Here is a 10718-nt window from a genome sequence, read left to right as displayed (position 1 = left end):
CACCCGACCCCCAATAGCCAGAGCTCCTGCTGGAGAAGAGCTCTTAATCCCTGGCAGGCCTTGGGGAAGGGCTCTGGTGTCAGCCCGTCAGTCTGCCACCCCCGCTCTTTGCTTCCCGGAGTGGCTGCCCAGCCAAGGACAGGGACACCTGATTACCTGCTGGGCCTGGGTGCTGCCTGGACTGGTGCCTCTGCCTCTGGCCCCCACACACTTACCGCAGCCAGTCCAGCATGCTGGGTACCATGGTCCTACTGCTGGCCCTGCTCCCAGGGATCTCCACCTTGCCCAGCGGGCCACCTGGTATGTAGGGATTGGGAAATATATATGCCTTCATGCTCCCATTCCTCCGCCACCCTTTCTGAACCTCCATCTATCTTGCCTTGGGAAATGTGTGGGTGGGCAGTGGGGTCTACCCCTGTCCCCCATTTCCAGGTTCTCTGGGATCCCCAACTTCAAAGTTCCCAGCAGCCACGTGAGGCCAAGTACTGTGGGAGGGGAGGGGTCTGGGCAGATACTTTTAGGGAATGTGTATGTGGGCCATCATGAAGCAGACATGTATGCACTGCATGTGCATGTCCTCTCTGATTAGGAGACCCCTGTTGGTGTTCCTGGTGCCTCTACCTTTATTGCGATGCCCTCAACCTGAGAGGAGTCTGGACAAACGGAAAGCCTGGTGGCCTGGCCGGGCTTGGGCTGTGCCAGAAGGGCTGTGGGAGAGCACCCCTCTTTCCTTTCCCCCCTTCCTTTGATGACAGCACCTGTCTCCTCTTAGAAAGGGAAGGGTGGGGGCCCCACACTCCTGGCCCTGCTGCAGCTCCTGGGCTCCTCAGCCCCTTCCCAGTCTGGAATTCCCTCGCTCATTGTGGGGAAGGAAAGCAAAGCCAGGAAGGGGAGCCCCTCAACCAGGGGCACACAGCTTTGTGCACAGCCTCGCTGCTGGGTTGTGATGCCCCATGGGTCTCCAGGGAATACATCATAGCTGGTGTCCCACCTGCCTGAACGATTAGCCTAGCGTGAGTGAATTCACGCAACATTTTCCAGAGGCGGCTAGGAGATTGAATCATTTGCTTGAGGGCCTAAGGGGGAGCCCACACTCCCTCTGTGCCACTCTTTCTGCCCCGCCAGCGCCCCCCTTTCCAGTGGCGCCCGGGTCGTGGCTGCGTCGACCCGTTTTCAGTCTAGAGCTGTCAGACGCACAGGACGCGTTCCACCGCCGCGCAGGGCCGCTCGAGGTCCCAGCGGACAGCCGCGTGTTCGTGCAGGTGCGGACAGACATGGGGCAAGCCGGGCCGGCGGGCAGGTGGGCGCAGCTGGATCCTGAAGGCGACACTCCACCCCCAGGCGGCCCTGGCCCGGTCCTCCCCGCGCTGGAGCCTGGCCCTGCACCGCTGCTGGGTGACGCCCTCCTCACGTCCGGCCCCAGGACCCACCCTGGCGCTACTGCGAGGGGGCTGCCCCGTTGATTCCTCGGTCACCTTCCTGCCACCACGCCCTGGGGCCGCCCGCTTCAGCTTCCGTCTGCGCCCGGTCTTCAATGCCTCTGTGCAGTTCTTGCACTGCCAGCTGAGCCGCTGCCGCCTCCGGGGAACCCACCGGACTCCTGAACCTCTGACGCTGCCGCCCCAGTCGCCGGTGTGCGGGCGCAGAACAGGGAGTCTGGGCTCCTGAGGCCGGTGTGGGGTGGGCAGGATCACCTCCAGCATTGGAAGGAGGAGCCTCTTGGGTTTGGGGAATCTTGGGGTCAGGGCGCTTTGGAGCCTGGGGCACGGGTCCCTTGGAGCTGGGGGTAGGTACTGGGTCTCTCCCAGGCCAGGCACAGGGGCCTTGAGGGGCCCCAGGGGCTCCGCACAAGGGTTCCTCAGTGAACAGGGAGTGTAGGCACTGAATTCCTTCATGGCCATAGCACCAGAACCCCCTTGGGTGGACCTCTGCGGTCCCTCCAAGGATGGGTGGTTGGATAAAAGGCACTAAGGGGCCAAATCTCTGGGTGCCTAAAGTTAGAATCCACGATTAGGTGCTCAGAGAGCCGGGTCGTGTGACTTCCTTGAGGGGCTGAAATTTGGAGTCTGGGAGCTGTGGGGCTGGCTGCTTGTATATCTAATGGGCTGGGCTTGGGGACCCCCAAGGGGTCGGATTCACAGGGATCTGGTGGTGGGACTCCTGGTTGCAAAGAGATCTCTCGGGAGCCCTGGGGAGGAGCTCCTGGATCCTGGGCCCTCACATCCCTGTCCCTTCCCTCTCCCCCCCACCCCCACCCCTACCCCGCTGCAGTGTCTGCCTCAGGAAGAGGCGTGCGCCAGCAGTGGCGGCGGCGAGAGTCTGGGTGCCAACGGCCCCCACCTGCACACACTGACGCAGCCCATCGTGGTCACGGTGCCACGGCCGCCCCTCAGTGAGCGCGAAAGTCCTCTGCGGGGGTCCCTGGGGCAGGAAAATTGGGGTGGGAGGACTTCTGGGGCCTGGGCCTAGTCTCCGCGTTGTGCTCCCCACAGGGCCACCTAAGGGCGTCCCCGGCATAGCCGTACGCCCTGAGCCTCCTGCGCCGGCCCCGGTGGCCCTGGAGCTCGCACCGTTGGTGGCGCTGGTGGTGGCCGCCTTCTTGTTGGGCGCCGCGCTGGTCGCCGGGCTCGGCCTCGTGTGCGCGCATTCAGGTACCAAGCTTGGCCCGCTCAGATCTTCGCTTCGCCCCCAGAATATTCCAGTGCCTTGGGGTCGGGGTCTCTGCGTTCCCAGCTTGCGTAGCCTGACCATCCTTAGATCTGCCCCCGTTATGCCCGTAGCAGCCCCCAGGGGGCGCCCTTGCACCGGGCCAGCGTTCAGCAACCCCTACTGCTCCGGAGCCTGCCTCTCACTTCCAGCGCCCCCATCTCCCAGCCCACCCCCGAGAGCCTTGCCTAGTGATCCGCAGCCCAGAAGACCCCAGTGAGGCAGGTAAGTGTGTGTGTGTGTGTGTGTGTGTGTGTGTGTGTGTGTGTGTAACATAGGGCCCATAGGAGAGCTGGAGGAGGGAGGTGATGATAATGACTCTTCATAGAGCTTTCTCTGTGCCAGGCAGCCTTCTAAATGTTTGCTAATTTAATTCTCATAAAAACCTTTTGGTAGATACTATTAAAATCCCCATTTTAGAGAAGAGAAAAGTGAGGCACTCTCTGAAGTTAAGTAATTTGTCAAAGGTCACAAAATTTGGTGGAGCTGGGATTCAAACTCAGGCAGTGGGTCACCCGTGGTAGCCTGCGGGCTCTGTGTCTGACGGCACCATCCTCACCCCCTCACACAGACTGAGGGAAGCCATCATCAGCTGAGAGGGAGGTAGCTTTCCTGGTGTCCTCTCCCTAGGGTGGCATGGGTCGCCCCTTCAAGGGAAGGCGCACCCCCAGCAGAGTCCAGGGACGCACCCGCCAGGCTTATGTCGGAGCAGACTCACCAGTCTGGACCGCAGCCTTCGACCTCGGACCCCACGGGACCACGATCCCTGCACCCCACCCCCTCACTCCTCCCACCTGGACTCAAAATAAACATCTGGTTTGACATGCAGAGCTCTGAAGTATGCTGTGCGCAGGGTTGGGGGTGTGGAGCAGGAAGCGGAGGCTTGGTATCTGGACTTGGGAGGGCTCTGGGCTGGCAGAGGCCCAGACTGGAGAGGTAGAGCTTGGCGGCGGGCTCATACACCCATATGCTTGAGTGCAGAAAAGGGTCAGGGGAGACCCAAGGGCGTTTTGTCCCAGACAGAAAGGGGCACCCGACCCCCACAGGTTGTTTTAAATCCCGCTTTCTTCCTCCACCCCAGCACCGGACCACCTGCCTCTTTAGCTCTTCCCAGATCCAGGCCTTCTCCGCTCTCCACTCGCACCGCCCGGACCCTGCCCTCGCTAGGACCCCGGCCTCTGCTCCTGTCTCCTCTCCCTTCTGGTCTAGAGCTCCCTAAATCCTTCCTGCCCGAGCTTCGAGCTCCCCTGGGCATTGACAAGTGCGAAACGACTAGCTCCATTTTACAGATGAGGAAACGGAGGCTGGGTACAGCTAAATCAGTTGCTCAAGGTCCCCAGGGTTGGGCGACCCCACAGCCCAGGGTCTTGGCTACGACTGGGCGGGCAGCTGCCCTTCCGGCCTCTTGGAGAAGCAAATCACACCGCAGGAGTTTCACAAGACTTAGTCCAGAAATGGCGGGAGGGCACGAGACCTAAGTGGCTCCAGTGTACAAATGGGATAAATGCGGACCGGGTCCGCGTTCGCCACCGCCAGTTCGTATGCTGGCCTCCCTCACGTCGCAGCCACACCCCGCCCTCTACCGCCCAGCGCAGACCACGCCCCCGTCGGCGTCCGCTTCCGCGCGTGCTTTGCGGCCCCAGCGGCCTCCGTAACCCCGCCCCCAGGGGCGGGGCCCGCCACCTCCGCCGTCGCCGGCATGAAGCCTCCACCGAGGCGACGAGCTGCCCCGGCGCGCTATCGGGGCGAGGTGGCCGGCGGCGCCGTCTGGAGCGCCCTCGAGAAGCGGCAGCTGCTCCGACTCCTGCAGGCGCGGCGGGGCCAGCCGGAGCCGGACGTCGCCGAGCTGGCCGGGGAGCTGCCGGGCCGGAGCGAGGCCGAGGTGACGGGATCCCGGAAGGGAGAAGGCTGGACGCGGACCTGAGATGTGTCCGGGGAGAGGGGGCACCGCGAGTAGGACTAGTGGCGTGACGTGGGCAGGGGCCAGCGCGAGCCTGGGGGCGGGGCAGGGGCGGGGCGGAGGCAAAATCGAGGGGCGGGACGCACTGCGAGTGGATTGAACGGAGACCCAGACTGGGCTCACGTGGCCCACTGTGCAGCGGCGCTAGGCGGGAATGAGGTTGAAATAAGAATCAGGAAATGGGGTGCAGTGGACGAAACGGAGGTGAATAGGGTAGGACTGCAGGGAGGAGCCAGATGGGCCTGGACTTTACATTTTTATGAGGTCACCCCTGGGTCTGGGCTCCAGACCCCAGGCAGAGTCGCTGTAACCCTTAACGTTGGGCTTTGGCCTCTCCACCCAAGCCTTGGGTTTGTAGAAAGCCCATTTGGTCTCCTTTCTCTTCCCCAGATTCGGGATTTCCTCCAGCAGCTCAAGAACCGGGTGGCCCGGGAAGCCATTCAGAAGGTGCATCCAGGTGGCCTAAAGGGTCAAAGGCGTCGGGAAACACAGCCCCCAGCTCCCATCGAGGTGAGGCAGGGCCAGGCTCCCTGGAAGATGGGTGCGAGTTGGGAGGATAACTTGGTCAGAGGATCCTCAGTAAGCGGGGGACTCCTAAGAGTTGATCCCTAGGCTGACCATGTACTTTCTGGTTGCCCTACAAAGGTGTGGATGGATCTGGCTAAGAAGATAACAGGCCCACTGGAGGAAGCTCTGACTGTGGCTTTCTCACAGGTACAACCATCCCCTAGGGAGGCCAAGGGTGTCCCTAGGGACAAGTCATACACACACACACACACACACACACACACACACACACACACAGCGTAAGTAAGGTATGGATGGATCTGTGTCCTGGGCCCTTCCTCTTGCTAGCTCTGGCCAATCACTGGACACCTTGAGCCTCAGTACCCCTCCTCTGAGGCCATCTTCTGTATGTGACACCTTCCTTGGGTGAGCGGGTGGAGAGCTCAGCACAGTTAGCAGGGCGGGGGTGGTGACTGAAGGGAGGACTTATGCTTTCCCCTTCCTGATCTGTCTGCCTGTCAGGCGCTCACCATCATGGCCGTGGAGCCCGTCAGCCTCCTGTACTCCAAGCCGTCCAAGCCTACGCAGGCACATGGAAAACTACTGCCCCTTAACACCCCTAGCAGACAAGAAAACCCGAGCCCTGAGGCTGCTGGCCCCACCCCTGAAGCAGCTGCTGGCCCCTCTGCTGAGGGAGACCTCGAAGTGGATTTTGAAAAGATCTACAAGTACCTGTCATCCATCTCCCACAGCTGCCATGGCCCTGAGCTTTCCCCCGCTGGTGAGAATAAAGGGGGAGGGAGCTATGGTGGTGGGGTCCAGGCAGCAAGTCCTGACCTCCTCTTACCCTTCCCCTCGCCATCCACCACCAGAGTCAGCTGTGGTCCTTGACCTGCTCATGTCACTTCCTGAGGAGCTGTCTCACCTGCCCTGTGCAGCTCTGGTTGAGCATATGATGGATACATACCTACATCTGATGGCCCCCCAGTCTGCCCCCAGCGGTGGGAACCTGGGACCAGGAGCTGAGGTTTGTGGGACTGGCTCTAGGGGGCAAGAGGAGTCCAGTCAGGCCACCCCCCAGGCCCCTGAGAATGCCAGGCCTAGCAAACCGAGATCTGCCTGGCAAGTAGTTGGCGTTTGCCCCCTGAACCCATTTCTGGTGCCCCTGGAGCTTCTGGGCCGGGTAGCTACCCCTGCAAAGTGAGGGTCCCAGCAGACAGAGCACACACCAGACATCTGTGAGCTCCTGGCCTTCAATTCTGCTTGGGCTGGCACTGGGTATTCATGAGGATCTGGTCATGGTGGAAAGCCCCTCACTCAGTGTGCAGTGCCAAGTGGCCTTTAGGACATTCCAAACAGCAGGGGTTTCAGAAATTGAAGCCCATTTGTACAGGAGTTCAGCCACAGATCTTAAGTGGGGGCAGCCAGATGGCTGGGATAAAACCACCATCAAATACTGCCTCTCCTCCTCTCCTGCATTCTGTTGCTTATGCCCTATAACTGAATAAAGTTGTCAATCTGTCTCTTTTTTTTAAAGTTGATTTTAGATAGGGAGAGAAACATCGATTTGTTGTTCCACTTATTTATGCATTCATTGGTTGATTCTTGTATGTTCCCTGACTGGGGATCGAACCCGCAATCTTGGCATATTGGGATGACACTCTAACCAACTGAGCTACCCAGCAAGGGTTGTCGCACTCTTTTTTCTGTGACTTAAAGGTAGCAGAGCCCTGGCTGGTGTTCTCAGTGGTTAGAGTGTCGACCCATGCATCTAAGAGTCATGGGTTTGATTTCTGGTCAAGAGTGCATACCTGGGTTGCAGGTTCGATCCCAGGCCCTGGTTGGGGCACGTGCAGGAGGCAACCAATTAATGTCTCTTTCCCTTTCTCCCTTCCACTCTCTCTAAAAGTCAATAGATAAAATATCCTCAGGTGAGAATTAATAGCAACAAAAAAGTGGCAGTGGTGGCTCAGAGTACAGAGGGAGATGTTGGAGGTAGGAGGGAGCTTAGGGTCCTGGGGACCGAGGGGCATGCCAAGGAGAAGGGTGCAATCACCAAACGCTACCACTGCCAGGCTTGCTCCAAAGCTGCTTAGAGTGACCTCAGTTTGACTGAGGGGACCCGTGGTGATTATATAGAAGGTCAAGACAAGCCTTAGCTTGACAGGTGTCAGGGGAAGGTTTTCTGAGAAGGGTGACCTTATATCATACAGATGGAAGGTAGGGAGGGCACCAGCAGAGTGAGGTGAGGGTGTGTTAGGCAAAATGAATCTTTGTACTTAACCCAAACAGTCACCAGGACCACCAGTTCACCCCAGAAGGGGTGGGCCCATATCACCTGAAAGGAATGTTCTTGCATCACAAGTGGGTCTGTTGCCACTTGGCTATCTATATCACACTTCCCTCCCCTGCTGGTGTGAGCCACTTCTGTCCATAAGTTCCTTTATAAACTCTTTAAAAAATATATATTGATTTCAGAGAGGAAGGGAGGAGAAATAGAAACATAAGCATAACCAATGGACATAGACACCAGGGGGGTGAGGGCATAAACGGGAGTGGGGTGGGGGGCAATGGGGGGATAAGGACACATATGTAATACCTTAAATCAATAAAAAAAAATAACAATAATTGCTGGGCCTCGGCCAGGCCGGTTCCTCGGCCAGGAACCCAGAAGTCACCTGTTCGATTTCCTCATCAGGGCACATGCCCAGGTTGTGGGCTTGTTCCCCAGTAGGGGGTATGCAGGAGGCAGCTGATCGATGATGTTTCTCTCTCATCGACGTTTCTATATCTCTATCCCTCTCCCTCTAAATCAATAAAAACATTAAAAAAACACCTCAATGATGAGAATCATTGATCAGCTGCCTCCTGCACACCCACTACTGGGGATGAAGACTGCAACCAGGCATGTGCCTTTGACCGGAGTCCTTCAGTCCACATGCCAACGCTGTGTCCACTGAGCCAAACCAGCTAGGCCCTTAGTAAACTCGTGATGTTGCCCAAGGCTGAGGGACCCCAGGGTTAGGGTGTGCTCTCCCATGTTGCAGGTTAGAGAGAGGGTCTTCTGAGGTAGCCTTGGGGAAGCAAAGGGAGGAGGAGCAGAGCTGGGTAGAGTAGGGAGCTGGAGTCCCACCTGTTGTCAAAGGCCCCACATTCCTGGAGGTGCTTTTGGGTTTCCTTGCAAGGGGGTCCCCCCTCTACAGCCTCCAAGGGTGTGGGTTCAGGGGAGGGCAGGACAGGAACCAGTGTCCTTCCATGGAATGGCATATCCCCAGGCTTAACTAGTCCTCTGAGAGCCCAAAATTTTCTGTTCCAAGAGTCTGTGCATTCACTCAGCCTTCCTTTTATAGAAACCCTCACTTCTCCCCACACACATTGCACACGGCTCTCCTGGGACACATAGCACATTTCCTAGGTGGGTTGTGGAATCAGCCCACTCCATGATCAGGACCCCCCCCCCCCCCACACACACACACACCAGACCCACGGGTTCCCAAGGGCACATGATGATCGGAAGGAGGGACCAATATCAGAGGGGTTTGGAGCTGAAGATGTAATCATCGCAGCAGGAGGCCATGTCAGTTCTTGTAGGGCTGGCTGAGGGCACCCCATCCCCACTGCACTCAGCTAAGTCCATTCCCCAGAGTCTCCCTAAGTCAAGGGAAAGAGGAGGGTGTCTTGGCTGTGCCTGGAGCCAGGGGTATTGAGGTGGTAACACACCAGTCCCCCAAAGTATGGGTCTAAATGTCTGCAGCACTGCAGGAATGCTAACTCAGCTTTCTGCTTGGCTCAAGTAAGCACTCAATAGCTTTTATTATCACCATCTACTCAGAGACAGGAAGAGGAAGAAGGCATGAGGAGGGCATTGTGGGGGAGGGGGCAGGGAGATGGTATGGGGCATGGCAGGAGGGATCAGGGGTAGGTGTCAGTATTGCCAGTGACTGGCATACGGAGGTGGTGACCGAGGGAGGGGTGTGCAGATTACTAACAGGCCTGGGCGGGGGGTGGAAGTGAGTCTGCCAGGCTTTGCCCCCACGGAAGGTGCCAAACATCCTGGACACAGCAGCCATTGTTGCTCTTCAGGCTCGGTGTCAGGGCAGGCAGCACTGGGCATATTCTACCCCAAGGAGGGGTTCAACATGGGGGAGGGGCGGGGGATGGAGTAGTGGGATGGCCAGACGACATGGGAGGGGAGAGAGGGGTCCCCGCATCCAGGAACGCACATACCATTTATGCTGGAGGCTGGACAACAGCAAAGCCACCTACACGCTAGGCGGGGTGGCGGGTGGGTGGGTGTCAGTGAGTTTGGGGGCGAGGACAGGGCGGGATAAAGGCACCAAGTGGGGCTCGGGCTTGTCCGGGAGGGATGATGGGAGAGGCCTGCGAGTATGGAAGGTGTCTGGGCAGGGAGGGGCGGGACTTCTCATGCACTCCTCCTTTGGCTGGGCTCTGGGGTGGGATCCCGAGCGCGGTCAGGCCGACAAAGGGCCACCCAAGGGTGCCGTGGCTCAGACCAGCGCGTAGTCGAATTGGCCACGCTCGAGCGCCTCCTTGTGGTCGGTCCAGGACGAGGCGGGCATGCGGCTGTAGGGGTCGAGTAGGATGCGCACGCAGCGCACCATCAGCAGCACCAGCACCACGAGCAGGCAGAGCACGAAGGCGAACACTGTGCGCTGCTCAGCGTCCAGGCCCACGCCCGCCGGGGGCCCCGTCGACGGCGGCAGCGGCTCGGGGGACAGCGTCCAGGTCGTGCTCATGGCTCACATCCCCGCGAGTCCTGCGGACAAGAAGTCGGCCCTGGGCGCGGGGATGAGGCTGTGCCTTCCCACATCGCCCTCCTCCACCCACCTTGCCCGTCCCCCCTCTCCGGTCTCCAGGCAATGCCCATGCCCCACCAGTAGACATATCACCACGCGGGGACCCAACTCCGCACAGGTTGGGGAGCTGAGAGCGGAGATGGAGCCCCGACCTGGCCAGCCAGCACACAACAGGTGCAATCGCGCAGCCCCGGGACGCGGCATGGGATCCTTCCCCGTGCCCTGCTCGCTGTCATTGTTCTCGGCAGCCCGGGGACTCCGTTGCCCCACCACCCCTGCCGTTCCCCTCACCCTGGCCTCGACCGCAATGGGGACCGAGCGCCTGGCAGCCGTGTTCTCCTCCGGGACCCGCGCCGACTCTGCTCTCGGCCTCTCCCAGGCGGTGGTGACGGCAGTGGCGGTCGGGACTCAGCCCAACCCACCCGCTCCAGAAGCGGCAGAGACCGAGGCGGGCGAGGCGCGAGTGAGCCTGGCGCCGCTGCTGTTTCCATAGCGACGGGGGCGGAGGCTGCGCAGGGAGCGGCGCACGGCAGCGACCCCGCCCCGGCCTCAGGATCACTTCTCAGGCCCAGCTCAGCTGCAGGCAGCCAGGATCCCCACCCCTACAAGTACCCCAGATGCTCCGCCCAGATCTTAGCCCCTGCACTCCCTCAGCCCTAGGGACCCCAACCCCCAGACAGTTAGTTCATGGAAAAACTCCCTCGCTTTTCTTCTCACTGGTACCCCCA

At 59.7% G+C, this 10718-nt stretch overlaps 3 protein-coding genes across 4 annotated transcripts; 2 read left to right on the top strand and 1 right to left on the bottom strand.

Moving 5' to 3' along the window:
• The first annotated feature begins 242 nt into the window (after positions 1–242).
• TGFBR3L (transforming growth factor beta receptor 3 like) lies at positions 243–3473 on the top strand. Its single transcript, XM_036314072.1, has 6 exons — positions 243–304; positions 1263–1632; positions 2272–2392; positions 2493–2651; positions 2781–2931; positions 3337–3473. Exons 1-5 carry the CDS (start codon positions 243–245, stop codon positions 2924–2926), a joined length of 858 nt encoding a protein of 285 aa, XP_036169965.1. The 3' UTR covers positions 2927–2931; positions 3337–3473.
• A 705-nt stretch (positions 3474–4178) lies between these two features.
• Positions 4179–6696, top strand: SNAPC2 (small nuclear RNA activating complex polypeptide 2). Of its 2 annotated transcripts, XM_036315373.1 has the most exons (5): positions 4179–4588; positions 5057–5176; positions 5312–5380; positions 5696–5954; positions 6046–6696. In XM_036315373.1, exons 1-5 carry the CDS (start codon positions 4211–4213, stop codon positions 6375–6377), a joined length of 1158 nt encoding a protein of 385 aa, XP_036171266.1. In that variant the 5' UTR covers positions 4179–4210; the 3' UTR covers positions 6378–6696. The 2 variants fall into 2 exon arrangements, with proteins under 2 accessions (XP_036171266.1, XP_036171267.1); XM_036315374.1 differs by lacking the exon at positions 5312–5380.
• A 2266-nt stretch (positions 6697–8962) lies between these two features.
• Positions 8963–10639, bottom strand: CTXN1 (cortexin 1). Its single transcript, XM_036315390.1, has 2 exons — positions 10282–10639; positions 8963–9950 (listed from the first exon to the last, which is right to left on the bottom strand). Exon 2 carries the CDS (start codon positions 9928–9930, stop codon positions 9682–9684), a length of 249 nt encoding a protein of 82 aa, XP_036171283.1. The 5' UTR covers positions 9931–9950; positions 10282–10639; the 3' UTR covers positions 8963–9681.
• Between the last annotated feature and the right edge of the window lie 79 nt (positions 10640–10718).

The sequence above is a fragment of the Myotis myotis genome, unplaced genomic scaffold (assembly GCF_014108235.1).
Source record: "Myotis myotis isolate mMyoMyo1 unplaced genomic scaffold, mMyoMyo1.p scaffold_m19_p_6, whole genome shotgun sequence".
Lineage (NCBI taxonomy): Eukaryota > Metazoa > Chordata > Mammalia > Chiroptera > Vespertilionidae > Myotis > Myotis myotis.
This window is presented reverse-complemented; position numbering and strand designations above follow the sequence as displayed.

What these genes read in the sequence shown, in the direction of transcription:
- TGFBR3L (XM_036314072.1), top strand. Translation starts at nt 243, where the DNA reads ATGGTCCTACTGCTGGCCCTGCTCCCAGGGATCTCCACCTTGCCCAGC. An exon ending in CCCAGCGGGCCACCTGGTAT is followed by an intron (nt 305 to 1,262) that starts GTAGGGATTGGG and finishes GTGTTCGTGCAG; the next exon opens with GTGCGGACAGACATGGGGCA. An exon ending in GGTGCCACGGCCGCCCCTCA is followed by an intron (nt 2,393 to 2,492) that starts GTGAGCGCGAAA and finishes TGCTCCCCACAG; the next exon opens with GGCCACCTAAGGGCGTCCCC.
- SNAPC2 (XM_036315373.1), top strand. Translation starts at nt 4,211, where the DNA reads ATGCGGACCGGGTCCGCGTTCGCCACCGCCAGTTCGTATGCTGGCCTC. An exon ending in AGCCCCCAGCTCCCATCGAG is followed by an intron (nt 5,177 to 5,311) that starts GTGAGGCAGGGC and finishes TGCCCTACAAAG; the next exon opens with GTGTGGATGGATCTGGCTAA. An exon ending in TGACTGTGGCTTTCTCACAG is followed by an intron (nt 5,381 to 5,695) that starts GTACAACCATCC and finishes TCTGCCTGTCAG; the next exon opens with GCGCTCACCATCATGGCCGT.
- CTXN1 (XM_036315390.1), bottom strand. Translation starts at nt 9,930, where the DNA reads ATGAGCACGACCTGGACGCTGTCCCCCGAGCCGCTGCCGCCGTCGACG.